General features: G+C 42.5%; 1 protein-coding gene across 5 annotated transcripts in view; it reads right to left on the bottom strand.

Moving 5' to 3' along the window:
• The window catches only part of atp2b3b (ATPase plasma membrane Ca2+ transporting 3b), a 48,944-nt gene that overhangs the window by 6,066 nt on the left and 27,970 nt on the right, over positions 1 to 14,908 (bottom strand). For 3 of the 5 annotated variants that reach the window (XM_047605567.1, XM_047605558.1, XM_047605577.1), the window contains 7 exons: positions 13,791 to 13,878; positions 13,598 to 13,704; positions 12,496 to 12,687; positions 10,541 to 10,754; positions 10,096 to 10,307; positions 8,463 to 8,570; positions 8,165 to 8,347 (listed from right to left, as the gene is read on the bottom strand). In XM_047605567.1, coding sequence (XP_047461523.1) covers positions 8,165 to 8,347; positions 8,463 to 8,570; positions 10,096 to 10,307; positions 10,541 to 10,754; positions 12,496 to 12,687; positions 13,598 to 13,704; positions 13,791 to 13,878 — 1,104 coding nt within the window. Of the gene's footprint in view, positions 1 to 6,137; positions 6,298 to 8,164; positions 8,348 to 8,462; positions 8,571 to 10,095; positions 10,308 to 10,540; positions 10,755 to 12,495; positions 12,688 to 13,597; positions 13,705 to 13,790; positions 13,879 to 14,908 lie in introns of all 5 variants that reach the window. The other 2 variants (XM_047605585.1, XM_047605592.1) reach the window with 1 other exon arrangement.

Below are 14,908 nucleotides of genomic sequence, written 5' to 3'. Positions count from 1 at the left end.
GTTCAATTTTATATTTTGTTACATATTATATGACTTTACTATAATTTACAGTGACATAATCCCCATGTCCACATATAAGGACATAATCCCCCCCCCCCCCAAAAGAGTACTTCCTGTTCAACGATGATGCTTAGTTTTTATAGTTCTACGCATCTCAAATACCTTGGAAAATTTTAAAAAGCAAATTAAAGCTCAGGTCTCAGGAGGTTAAATGTGAAGCAGTAAAGGCTGGAAATGAGGATACAGCTTCCCTGAATGAGCACGAACGGGAGAAAATATGTCATATATATCACTAAATCTGTACAAAAAGTGAAACTGTTTCCAGTTTTCGTAGAGTCAGGCTAGCAGTTTCCTGAGGCTAAAGCTAAGCTAACTGTTAGACATCTAACTCTGGGCACGACCGCAAACAAGCATCTTCTTTTTCAAATGTTTGCAAAATAAAAAAAACAAACTCGACTCTCATATCTGCTTTCCACACATATATATCTGCATCCACCTGATCCCGTGTGTCTCCAACGGACAAAAGTGAGGAAAAACAAAAGGTTGTTTCGAAATGAGTTGGCTGATGACGTGTTTTTGTCAGTTCTCACACACCGAACAGACGTCAAAAAAGAGCACTCAGTAGCCACCTTCACGAAGACCACAGAAGCTGCACGCACCTCATGACATACACATGTGGCATTTAGACATATCTGTCTATCTATATTTCTTTACAGATAGACAGATATAAAATGTGTGTGTGTGTGGTTGTGTGTTGGGGTGGTGATACAGTGGAGACACATGGGGAAAACACTCATACTCCGTCACACTGGATCACATGCAGCGCACGGATGAGGATGGTGGTTAGCCACAAATGGAGAAGAAGCAGGAACGGTGAGTGTGTTAGTTTAATGTACGCTATATTAAGAGATTTGCCAGAACCTATAGCAGTGACCACACACACATAACACACACACAAAACACAGGTATAACACACAAACATGCATGCAGCAGCAGCAGCAGCAGCAGCGGCGGCGTCGTTTTCACTTTCGTTGCGGGTTGAAGGTCGGTGTCTGCATGCATGCATCGGAGAGCTGGTCCATACGCACAAAAACACATCAGCAGCCTGACAGGGAGCCAGTTAGTCAGCATTTCTATGTGCACACACACAAACACACACACACACACACATGTGCATATGGCCATGCAACAGTGAGAGTCAGAGGAGAGCAAAGTAATTGAAATGATGAGGCTGATGATGAAGTCGCTGCAGGATATATATATATATATAAAAAAAAAAAAAAAATCAAATCTTGCAAAACAGAAAAGTGACATCACAGAGAATCAGCAGGTTAGAGAACAGTATGTGATTGGTTAGATCAACAGAAACAGAAGGTGATTGGTTCTAAGGCCAGAGCGAAGCTGGGGCATCAGCCCTGTCACAGAGAGAGGCAGCCAGGTCATGCTGAATCAGATATTTGTCACTCTCACTCTCTCTACATATATATTTATATAAATATCAGACACACCAACACACAGACATGAGTTCTATGAGTGGTTCACTTCAAGGTAACATTATGCAGTGTATGGTGTGTGCGTGCATAAACACATTCCTTTGCCATGGCAGTTGGTTCCATGCACCCTTCCCCAAAGCCCAAAAACAGAGGAAAAAAAGCAGCATGAGCTCAAAAGAAAACAGTTCAATGCAAGATATACTGACAGGCAGAGGCAGGCTGAATCCTACACAGAGACCAGTTTGGCCAAATGAGCCGAACGGAGAAACAGCTTTATGTCGACCGGGAGTCCGGACTCGTGATTGTGAGAGGGTGAACGGTCGGGCAGCCGAATGGAGATCAGGTGCTGCAGTTGGCCAAACTAAGATGGGTCTCTGTGTATGACTCAGATGATAGACTGAGAGACAGACAGACTGACAGACAGACATACAGACAGACGGTCAAGCAGTAGGTTCAGTGCTTATCTGTTTTTCCAAAGAGCCTGTCAGACAGGAGAAAAACACCTCATGCAGACTGAGAAGGCTTCAGAATATTACTTCCTCACTTCGTCAGCGCTTGGTTTGTTTTCATTTGTTGTCTCAATGGACGGAGTAAACTTTCGAGTATATAACGCCCACAGTGTGACCAGAGAGGCTCGGAGGTCAGGGCCCTGCTGTGTTTTTTTTTTTTTTTGTTTTGTTTTTTACTTATTTACCTCACCCACTTCCTTTCTTTCTCTCTCCCTGGCTCCCTGTTGGCTCTTTCAGCAGCGCTTAATGGAAAAACGTTGATGGTTAACGTATGAGGAAGGCAGAGAGGGAGGCTGCTGTGTGCAAAACAACTGCTGATGGGAAGAGGCTGCAACGCAAATACAGGGGGAAGCTGTGAGGTAGATAACTGGTTAATGGCTCCCGATTCCCGCTGTGAGCCAACACTTCGATGAGGTGACTGAGCTGTGATCCATAGCTTCTTTAATTCAGAGCATACACCCAACTTCTAACCCACTTAACTGAGGAGCTAAGGGTGGAGGCTGACGTCTTTGGATTGAACTAGCCCAGTCTGAAATGAAAACAAACATGATCCATAGATCAGATTCTAAAGATCCAGAGGGATCTCTACCGTCCAGCACAGCTCAAGTGGATGGAAGCATGAAAACCTGCTTTTGAGTTTCCTTCGAAATATTATTCCTGTGGGTTCTTTCTCACCCAGCGATGCCAGACGTGGTGGCAAAAGACAGAGGGAGGTGGCGTTGTCAGACCTTGTGCATACTGTACCGCTAAACGAGGCACAAGTCTGAGGGGCCGAGAACTCCAGGAAAAAAAGAATAAAGGTAATGACCCTGAAGCTAGATGTGGCAAAGCAGCAGTGCAGAGGGAGCGGTCGCTTTGTCTGAGCAACAAACAGGGGCAATCCTTTCTTTATTATAGGCTAGGCCTGTGACATTATGTGTTACTGACACCAAACCCAGTAAAAAAAAAAAAAGACCAGACTCAACAATGTGTTCTTCTATTATTATCAGTCTAGTCTGACTCTCCTACCTGGACTGTGGTTAAGTCTTTGATTTCCACACTAAGAAATACAATTAATCACGATTAAATATCATTCATTTTTAATCTATATTAATAGCGTTCACCGCAAACTGGGTATTTTGACATATCATTATTAAAATGTTCACATGATTGTACAGATTCATACAATATAAATATGGTCATCTGTTCAAAAGCGCTATAGCTCAAAAAGTGTGTTCAAACATGGGCAATTTGGTGAATCTCACAAACTGAATGACTAGCAATAGTTAGAAAACGGGTACTAAATGAGAAATTAAACCTTTTATTGTCTACTACTACTAAAAAATATCAACCGTGCGGTTACAATGTCAGTCAGTGTTAATACTAAAGAGCTTCATTAAAAAAATAAATGTCAGATATACAAATAAAACTGTAGTTTCCAGCAAACCCCATTTTTCCTATACATAATTATAAATTGAGCTGTTAATTGATGATGGTTTCACTCAGGCCAGAATGGACTGAGGCTGCTGTCTCATCTCCATCTCATCATCCAATCAAGATACCTGTACTCTACTTGACGACCTTTTACTCTCCCACTCATTCAGTTACCGTTGTGGTTGAAGTTTAATCTATTTGTGAAGCTTCTCTGTTTTGCTAGCGGTGCAGCCTGCAGCTCCTGTCGATTTATTTTGTTTCTTTGTTGTTAAACTTTGCTCATTAAAATCTTGTTTTTGTGCCTGAACACTTGCGCCTGGGTCATTTTCTTTCCTTTAAGAGTAGTCTACAACACAACATATATATATACATATATAGTATTGCATTCACTGACTGTTTTCAGTCATGTAACCCAGTGCAGTACTGTGTGTGTGTGTCAGTGTCGGTGCACCACTTTGAGAAAAATCTAATAATATAAGTTGTCAGAAGGACACATCCATTGTTGGTTCTGGTCTTAACATGCATGGGATTGGTGGACGATAAGATCACATTGCAAATGGAAATGTGACAGTATCTGAATTTTACTTTTCTGTGTAAACGCCTGCAAAAAGCCAAAGCAAGCAGGAACAACAGGGGGCGTTGTTTGGCGCATCTCTTTGTGTGTTTTGTATAGCGTATCTGAGCATGGACTGCCTCCACACAGAAACCCTTTGAATTACAGTGAATGAGCAAGCAATTAACGGTAGTGGCAGTAGTGGGTCTGAGCCCTAGCTCCATACTTTGATTGTACATCCCTCCTTCCAGTCCTTTCATGTATTCACTGCCTCCTATCAGGCCGCCAATCTCGTAATGTCCTGACCTTTTTATGTAGTTATTTTACAAGTGCGTAAAGTGATGGAGTGAAGGATGCGCTTCCAAAGCACTTTAAAGCCCATGGAACTCAAAATGTCTGCGCAGGAGGTGTCAGCGGTCGCCGACTCGGGTCTCTTTGTATCTACACCTACAGGTGGTGGAGCAACGCGGGCGGAGGAGGACAGCGTGGAATGGGAGGAGGGGGAAGGATGGACAAGGAAGGGAGAAAAAGTAAGGAAGAAGCAACTGAGAGGACGGATGGAGACGATCAAATGAAGAGACAGCACAACCACGCGCATGCATGCGCACTCACACACAGCCACGCGAGCGTACAGGCGCACAGGACACACGACTACGGCTCTCAAGACAACGTCAGCCCCCGTAGACTTCCTCTCAGACAGACGCACACAGAACTGACACACAAAGAAATCAAGAAAAAACATGAGGAGTGGTCGCTACTCTAGTAAGGAGATGGTAAGATGAGGAAAAAAAGGGATGAGGTAAGGTCCAAAAAAAAAGAGGAGGAGGAAAAAATGGGAAAATATATGAAGAGAAAACCTCTAAAGAAATCTTATCGGTGTGCTACACAAGAGCCTGTATTTAGATCTGATACAATCTAAATACCTCCACAAAAGAACAACTCTACTCGTGAAGATTAGAACAATTAGAAGACATTTCATAAGAAAGATCTCTGCAAACAACCTGTAATATCTCATAAATGTAAAAAAAATAAGAAGAGAAAGAGAAAGAGGCTGAGAGAGAGAAAAAAATCAGGACTTTTTGGAGACATCAGTGAGGCCAGACTTGTGACGCCGAAGCTGGAAATACTGTTACAGAAATAACCAGTTGACAACAATTGCAGCACCAAACAAAAGTGAGAGGAGCAGAAGAGGAAAAGCAAAAGAGTGATAGAGGAAGAGGGTAATGTTTTAACCGGAGCCTTGGAAACAGCAGCGGTATATTATGGGGCTTTTATACTCGAAGGTTTACAGTTTGGAGAATTGCAGAAGCCATGTGAAAAGCCATTTGGAAATGAGTATGAATTCTACGACTACGGAATATAATCACATCATTTGAACCGAAGAGTCACATAATTGTTACAGCAGTGCTACCGTTGTCTGTTTTTTTTTTTTGTTGATGTTGTTGTTTTTTTCTTTAGCAAAAAGAAATGACGCCACTCCTTGATATTAGTGATGTTAACAGCAAGGTCCAACCACATTAACCATGCTTGACCTCATTCACATACAGGAAATAACACATGGTGCAAGAGAAGCTGCCATTTGCTCTCTTAACGTGTCCTTGCATTGTCGGAGGAACAAAAAGTGATTTTTTTTTTTTTGCTCCTTTAAACGTGAGTCACTTCTTTTTTCTTTTTCTTTTTTGTTTTTGCAAAACAATGCTGTGCCATTTGTGTCAGGACGCCTCAGACACAGAGAGAGAACAGGCAGCCACCTCCTGCACTGACCGACACTCAACAAAAACAGAATCTGGCCTTGGGACATGGGTTTGGACCACACTAGATCAGACCAGAACTACGCAGCCGCTCAGGACTGGGTGCTGTTTGAAAGGGAAAATAAGATAAAAATAAAAAAATAAAAAAAAATAAAAAAATAGAGGAGACATTGCACACACACGAGCAGCGAGCGAGCCGGAGGGGGGACACAACCACAGAGAATAAAAAATTCTGCAGTCCACGTGCCGTGCACCAGTGTGTGTGTTGGTTTATATGAATGAGTGTGTGTGTGTGTGTGTGTGGGTGTGTGAGAGAGAGAGAAAGTGACAACAAGTGTGTGTGCAGGTGTGAGGATGTATGTTTTTTTTTTTTATACGTGTGCGTGTGTATGTGTGTACATGCGTTCGGCGGACTCACTCCCGGGGGCAGGGCTGGTATTGGCTGTTGCGGTGGAGAGAGCTACGTGAGAGGGGGTAGAGATAGTGTTTACATCGTGGAGCTGACTGAGCACGGAGGAGCGCCGTCTCACCGCTCCCTGAAACGAACCGCTTCGCTTGAATGTGCTCACTACCTCCATCTGTAGGACAGAGACAAAACAGCAGCACTCAGTGAGGGCAGGAAAGTGGGTCCGGGTTTTTCTGTGCGTATGCGTGTGTGTTTGGTCCCCTTGCAGCATTTGAAATGCCCTTAATTGCGAACGTGCACCAGTGATGTGCACCGCGGCTACTTACTAACAGAGGGTATGCGCGTGACGTCACAGCAGGCGGTGTCTCCATGGTTACGGCCACTGAGTGGCAAAAAGTGACTGATTGAGCGTGGAGATTAGCGGCATTAGTTTGAACCACAGGCTTTGATGGCGTCTAAATTATAAGGGGAAGAGTTGTTCTGCGATTGACTGAACCGCTTTGAAATCAGTCGGAGATATATTTTTACAGGTATCTCGACAACCGAGGAAAAGAGAAGTAAGTGGCGTTACGAAGAAACAACTGGAGCCCAGGCACCGACACCCGGTGTTGTGGTTCACATTTACAGGTAACAGGTTTTCAGGTAATATTAATTTATGCTGTATTTTTTTTTTTTTTTTTTTTTTGATGAAGTCATACCTTAAGTTACTTCTGAAGTTACGGTCTGTAAGGATGTCAGATACGTTTGTCGATGCTGTTGTTACGACAGTAGTTACGACAGTATTTACGACACTATTTCAGCTCCAATAATAAATAACAATAAAACAATAAACGGAATATTTGCGATCACTCCTCGTCATCCTTTTAACGCCTGGTCAGACGCTACAGTATTATATGGCTAACGTTACTTCTCAGCAAAACTCTTAGCGTTAGCATCTTTCATTTAGCTACACTTATCATAACTGAAATTAATTAAAACTAACGTAAACTAACTGAAACTGAGGCTAATCCACTTTTCCAAATACATACTAGTTTGTGTGGATCATCGAGTCCAATTGTCCTTAACTTGATCTCATAATCCACATTTTTCACATTTACTGCTACATTTCACCATGTTTTTGCCACTCAGGGGGCGTGGCCCTAGGCGGCAGTGACGTCAAAGATACCCTCCATAAAAAAAAAAAAACTTTTGCAACAAGAGGCACTTAAGCAGAGAGTCTGGACTGGCTCTAACACCCCTCAGGAGGCTGCTAGCTGCGAGCTCTTTGTTCGTATTGATGCTGTCTTTTTAAAGTCCATTCTCACAGAAAGCGGAGCAAGGACCAATCAAGTAATCAGCTCAGTCAGAAGTCTGGCTACTTAGCATTCGCCTGTACTCAACATCCAAACACACATACAATCAGACAGCGCGGCCTCAAGTACCACTTCAGAGTCAGAGAAAGCCGTTTTCGCGAGGGGTTTCGAGCGAAAACGGGGAGGTAAGCTGTGTTGGAGAGAAGAAAACTTGAATCGTTACGTTTTGGCACAATCCAGAAGAACAGCACAGACGTGATGAGAGATAAGAGACGGACTTTTGAAGAGAAAGAACAAATGAGATACAGCATTGTTGAATAAAATTGAAAGAAGAATCAACACTCGCAGGTTAAATGGAGTTCTTCCTTTTCAAAAGTCACTTCAAGGCAAGTGAACTTCATTGTCATTCGGACCATACAGCAGAAGAGTGTACAGCAGAATGAAATTACAGTTAGTGTGTAGTAGACCATGATGCACACAGTTTATTTAGGCAATGGCAGAACGTATTTTAGCACCAATAACCCCTTTAATAACTTGTTCTTTTATCAAGAAGCACTTAATTAAAGCACTCATATCCAGATTGTTATGCTCTTTACAAGACATAATGTTCCCCGTATATGCGTAATGCACCTTAAATAAATTGTGTGTCATGGCCGAGTGAAGCTTTGCTCGAGGTGTCCGGATATCTGTGAGTGTTTCAGAAGCTTTTGTCACGGTTTGTTTTAGAGGTTCCTGGTCAAACAGTACCTGGGTCTGGATACGGTTGAGGCCTCTGAACCACAGGATCTGTCCACGGCGCAGCTCTCTCTCGGCACAGTCGATCTCTTCCTCGTCCTCCGCCATCTCCTCGCCTTCCTCCTCCCCGGGCTCCAGGCCCAGCCCCGCCTCCTTCAAACACGGCAGCCGTTCTGTCGGCACTGTGGCGATCACCTGGAAGCCGGGTTTGTTACGAGATGTCATTTAAGTTTTTTTTTTGCAAACCGGGCGTGGCGGCTCGCACTTGGTCTGAATGTGGTCTGGCTCATCAGGCTGAGGAGCTGCTTACCTGGCCCCAGAGCAGCTCTCCAACTCCCACGAACAGACACCAGAGCCACTGCTCCACGTTGAGAGGAGCACAGCTGAAGGGCTTCCCTCCCCACTGGACGATGACGATCTGCAGCAGAAACACGGTGGGGAAAGTCATTCCTGTCACATGTGCACGAACAGTGTTATAGGGAGAAACCAGTGCTGCACCATCCGAGGACCCATCCGCACTGTCCGCAATTTGAAACAACACACCTCACATTGTCACTAAGTTTTGCAATTTGTGGTCGAGTATTTAATTATTCATCAAGTGTTGAGTCAGGTGTAGTTTTCACACACTGACTTGTCATCACTTTGTGTCTGAATACTACAAACACTGTAAAACATCATGTCAGATTGGTTCTTGGACGATCAGCTGGACCAACTGAGCCACAGCCGGTGCTTTTGAATGTAAGCGTTACCATTTCTGTGTGAAACAAGTCGTGACCGAAAAGCTGAATGTTTTCGAGACACCGTCACATTATTTAAATTGTGTAATGTAAATCTTCATCCGTTACTAAAAGCTATTTTTCTGGTGTTACAATCTAATGTCAATCCTGTGAAGATTGTTTCAAATTGTTCGTTGGGGATCAGCCAGAAAGGCTGTACAGCTGTTTCCAAGAGAATGTCGAACTCTGGCTTTGACAGCTCTTTCCCCAAAGCTGCCCACGTTAACTGTCTTGCAAACCTATGGCTGCCATCTGAATGGGCCAAGCAGGGCACATGATTTGTCTGCTTTGTAAGTCTGCAAGACCGTTGCAGAATGAATGTCAGCAAAAAAGGAAAGAAGGGCTTAGTTTTAGGGTGGAGAAGATTTGCAAGAGGCACAACTTCAGTGCAAAGGTTAAAAAAAACAAAAAAAATCAGTTTGCATTATTCACTTCAACTCTTTGGCTTTTGAGAGTCTGCACACAAATATCACTTGTGGAGTGAATGCCTCATATGTGCCATGCTGTTGTTAAAGCCAGAGGAGGACTTTGAAGAAAGCAAAGTCTAAGTAAGAAAAACTCAAATACCTGATAATAATAGTAAAAATATCTTCTAATAAGTTAGTCTTTACATAATAATCATGTTTATTTCAATGAGAAGTATACCAATGAAACTATCATCTTTTACGTACAAATTTGATTTTGCTTCCAAACCTTTGGCCTGTTGTGTGCGTCTTAACAAAAATAAAAATAAATCAACGAACAGACGTGACACCTGCAATGCTGTTACTCTAAAATAATTCACTCCTGGTGAAGGTGTACTTGCAGGTGCTATGTAATGATGCCTAGAGAGCCTGAGATTGGCTCTTGCAGAGAGATAAGGTTGTCAGAGTGAAGTCTTACGCCAAATGGAATAGAAGAGTATCACTCCAAATGTAGAAATGAAAAACTGTGACTTTTCAAAAAGTGATTTCAAAATGACATGATAGCAGAACTCTGGGGAATCCAGTATGGGAGTTGCAACAACGATAACACACCCATCTCTGGATTCCACTCAATAAATTACTTTGCTACAAATCTCTTTCCTTGTATCTATCTGTAACTCTTCAGTCTGTCTAGAAATGTTCAGCACATCCACTCAAAATGTTCTCAGCCACCAACTGAAGGGAGCTAAAGGGTCGGCCTTACCTGCACGGCAAAGGTCCCCAAAACGATGGAGCAGAAGATGGGGTTGCCAAATATGCCGTCGAAGACGTTCCTCTCCCCGTGGATCTTGCGGGCGTTGATCTCGTTGAACAGTTGCATGAGGACGAAAGTGTTGAAGATGATGGTGTAGTGCTCGGAGGGAGGGGAATGCAGGGGAGCGTTGCGGCCGCTGTCGATGTTGAACATGCGCTCACCTGAAGAGGGGAGAGGGGAGGAGGAAGAGGCAATGAGAAGGGATGGAGAAAAAAAAATGAAGATCTTGATCAAAGCAGCACTCTTTACAGCAACATAAACAAGCTAAAAACAATGCAAAATCTATGCTAATTACCACAGTAGATCATCTGAATGTGCACAGATTCTATGCAATCTAGACCCCATCTATGCTGTAGCTACTAAGCTGGCTGTGTGTGTGTGTGTGTGTGTGTACCTATGAACAGCAGGGTGAAGATGATGACCAGCTGGTACACTCCATGTCCCAGGATGTTCTTCATCATGGTCAGTGAGATGAGAGGGTTGTTCCGGCCGTAGGGCTTCCGTAGCAACAGGGCCTCAGTGGGGGGCTCGGTGGCCAGAGCCAGCGAAGCAAACGTGTCCATGATCAGATTCACCCACAACATCTGCACTGCTTTCAGAGGAGAGTCCTGCAGAGAGATTAGAAAAAAAAGTAAAGTATGTTAATGAATCACACTGAAATGCTTCGCTGACACTGGTGGTCGTTAGAAAAGGCTGTTTCCCAGCAAACATCTAGCTCCAGTTAGTTGCTCTCAGTAAATCAGTGAATTTATAAGAGAGACACGCAGTTTGTTTACACAGTGTTGTTCTTTTTGTGCAGATGATGCCCCGTCAGTGATGTTGAAAAAAACATCTGCGTGACAGCTGCTCTTCAAATGGAAGAAGCAGAGTAAACGTTTTCTGTTGTAAACTGATGTTCAGATACAAAAGAGGTCTTCAACATTTTTCAGGCCAAGGACCTAAGTGTAGACCCTCTACCTACTATATGTGTTCTATATTAAACTCGGCTTAGTACTATTTGTAAATACACAGTATTATTATCATCCTTTGTCCCTTTATTAAAATATGTTGGATTCATGTTAATGTGTATTTAAAGAAATTTAAATTTGTGGGGGAAATATATAAAAAAATGTCTTATCAACCAAAGACTTTGCAACCCCCCTGCAGCGCCTCCGCGGACCCCCTGTTAAAAACCTACGATCTAGAAAACATAAGAGGTTATCCACTCCATGAATCAGTTTACAAAGAACTTCAATTAAAAAACAACAACAAAATAAGCAGCAAAATAATGATAATAATAAAATAAAATAAAATGAAATAAAATAGGTATCAGTCAACACTTGACTGTCACTTTTCCATTTCAGTTCCCAAGATAAAGTTCCATCATAAAAACAACACACACAAAAAAAATGAAATGTTTGTAGACCTCTCATGACTACACAATGAGTAGAGCAATCGAACTAACATGTTTCCTTATATTTCGTTAACATACTGGTTTTAATTGTTCTTTTAAATGTAAATTTTGACATTTTCACAGAAACACAACACGATGGTGTTTCGCACCATGTTTTGATTTTATCAGGCTATTGTTTTTAGCCGTTGTTAGCGTGACATGGGCTAATAGTTCCCATTACACTGTAACAACATTTCAACATATGCATGTGGAAAAATACTGTCTGTACGACCGATTTAATGCAACAAAAACAAATCAGAACGGGGGCAGTGAGGATTCTATGACTTTCTAAGTAGAAAATTTGGGAGCATCCCAGATGAAAATTCAACTCGCAACTCGGAAATTCTGGCTTCTGGGAACAGATGGAACGCACCAATAATCCCAGCACAGGGGTTTGAAGTGGGCACCAGCCACAGGTGCTTCTAATAAAAATCCACCAGGCATTGAGAACCAAAGAGATGCCTGGATGAGTAGTAGAGTAAGGTCTTCTGTCAAAACTCTCCCATCAGCACAGTTTTTTCTAAAGTTGGATAAAGATTAATAACTATAATAAACTATAATAATAAATAGAATAACTATTTACATTAAGTCATTATACACGTCTGTTAAGACTGACTATATGTGGCTGAATGTGATAAAAATAAAAATACACTGTGAAAACATGATTTGCATTGTGATACTTTCACATCAAAAACGTGCGTAATAAACATAAAGGGTCAGGACGTCTCCGCTTACGTAAGCCTGGTGTAAAAATGCACAAAAAGCATTTCCTGATTTGCCCCGTCCCAGCAGATCTGCGGTGAGTGATGTTCGCAGACGTGACAAGTATTTTGAGCGAGGGAGCGCGCGTGCGCAGGATTTGCACATGCGTCAGGCCGCAGCGGTCAGCATGTACGCGTGTTAACACATCTGTCTACCTGAGTGATGCAGGCCCCCGTGAAGGCCACGATGACAGCCACTACGTTGACCGTGAGCTGGAACTGCAGGAACTTGGAGATGCTATCGTAGACATTTCGCCCCCACATCACCGCCTTGACAATGCTGCTGAAGTTGTCATCAGTCAGGATGATGTCGGACGCTTCTTTGGCCACGTCCGTCCCTGCAATACCCTGACAGAGACGGAGACACGGTGAGGGGACAGAGACTCGTGATTCATGATTCACGCGGAGCGTTCAGGCGTCCGAATCATTTCCTGAGCGCTGCTGTATCAATCTGGTGTTCTGGACCGAAGTGCTTCCACCGTTCCCAACCTTCGTTCTATTAAAGATAAAAATAAATATATCCTGATTTTTTTTTTAATATGTATATGACATGTACCGATCAGGCATATCATTATGACCACCTTCCTAATATTGTGTAGCTCTCCCTTGTGCCTCCAAAACAGTTGTGACTCATCAGAGAATGGACATGTGTCTTGTGAGGGTGTCCTAGAGGGGTCTGGTAACAGGATGTTCCTGGGGGGGGGTTTGGGTGCTATGGGTTGAGGGGAGGGGCCTCTGTGGATCATCCCACAGATACTTGATCAGTTTGGGATCTCGTGACTTTGGAGGCCGGGTCAACACCTTGTGCTTGTTCCTAAATCGTTTTTGCGTGTTTGTGTGTGTGTGTCAGGCTGCATCCTGCTGGGTCATTACTATGGGGTGGGGGGTGCCTGGTCTGGTCTGGTCTGGTCTGGTCTAGGTGGGTGCTACATGTCTAAGTAACATCCTCATGAATGCCAATTCCAAAAGTTTGCGAACGAAGCAAAAGACGGTAAACATTATTCACATCTCCTGTCAGTGGTTTTATTGTTGTGGCTGATCGGTGACCAGTATAACGTCAACTTTTTCTTTTTTTGTCATCTAATGTTGTAATGGTGTTTGTTGCTTTGTTCTTTTAAACTTTTTATGTGCTGCACAGACATTAAAAAAAAGGATTTTTAAAAGTTGCTGTATTAATATAATGATTAGATTATGTGATTGCTACAACTAAATGGGTTTAATGATTATGTTTTAATGATGTCATAATATGTCAGGTTACCATGGCAAAGCCCACATCAGCCTTCTTCAAAGCTGGCCCGTCATTAGTTCCGTCTCCCGTCACTGCAACAACCTGCCTCTGTTCCAAGACGGTGCTGTCGATGATGCCTGGAAAAGGATTTTTTTATTTTTTAGGTGTGTGTGTTTTCTGAACGAATGTGTGTGTATGTGTGTGTTCTCTTTAATAAACTCACCTTTAACCAGTGTGTGTTTGTCAGTTGGCGAGGATCGAGCCAGCACGCGCAGTTTGGGCCAGATTTTGTCAATGCGCTCCTGTTCAATCTATCGGATGGATCAGAATGGGAGGAAAGAGTGTGATGATTAATCACTAGATGTCACTGTTGATCCAGGCCGTACAAATAAAATAGTGCTTTATTTTATTCAGTGTATCCACACTGTACTCGTGCGCAATGATATTTCTATTTAAACTCATACTACATAGAAAAGCTGAGCCTTAACCCAGTAACTATGTTCCAGGTGCAAGAACTCGGTTGTTTCATGTGCAATAACCTACACTATGGGCAATATCTATAGATCATGTGCAGTAACTCTGATTTATGTGCAATAACGTTCTGATGTGCAGTATCATGAAAACAGTTTCATTTAGCAGCTTAATCCAAATCCAAAGGATGTTGCCTTGTTTTTTTTGTTTTTTTTATGTTACTTGACTCTCTGGCTAAAATGTTTTGGTCCCAACAAATAAAGAGTGTCCCCTGTCGTTCGAGTATTTATGGACCAACCTGAATAGCTGCCATTCAAGTGGTGCGAGGTGCATTAGTGCAAAGTGTTGTTTTATTTCCATAACATATAAAAAACGAGTCTGTACTTTCCTCACTGCAATAAATTACAACTGCAACTACTACAACTGGCGACTTTTCATTTCAGGAAGGCAGTTAAAATCTTAGACAGGAAACCTCTTCACTTTCATTACTGTAATGTCCTAAAAAGGTGTAATATTCTTGATCTAGACAGCTATCGAATCTTTATGGATGCCTGTCTCATTTTTAAAGTTTTAAATGCTCTTGCTCTAACTACAGACGACTGTAATGTACCGAGACGTACGACTAAATTCTCCCAAATGGTCTTAGCTGCAAGAGGAACAAGTTACCACCACACATCAAAAAACTGTGACAACTACTGACTTTAACAACAACAACAAAAAAAAAAACACATCAAACATTGGCTAAAAATAAATCATAGACTAAATAGTTTCTTAATCTGATGCATACTCTCAGGGTTCTTGGTCCATTAATGTGGGTGAAATGTTTTGTCATAGTATTTTCTGTCTGTGTCTTTTTGGTTTGTTTTGACA

Source organism: Mugil cephalus, chromosome 1, assembly GCF_022458985.1.
Source record: "Mugil cephalus isolate CIBA_MC_2020 chromosome 1, CIBA_Mcephalus_1.1, whole genome shotgun sequence".
Taxonomy (NCBI): domain Eukaryota; kingdom Metazoa; phylum Chordata; class Actinopteri; order Mugiliformes; family Mugilidae; genus Mugil; species Mugil cephalus.
This window is presented reverse-complemented; position numbering and strand designations above follow the sequence as displayed.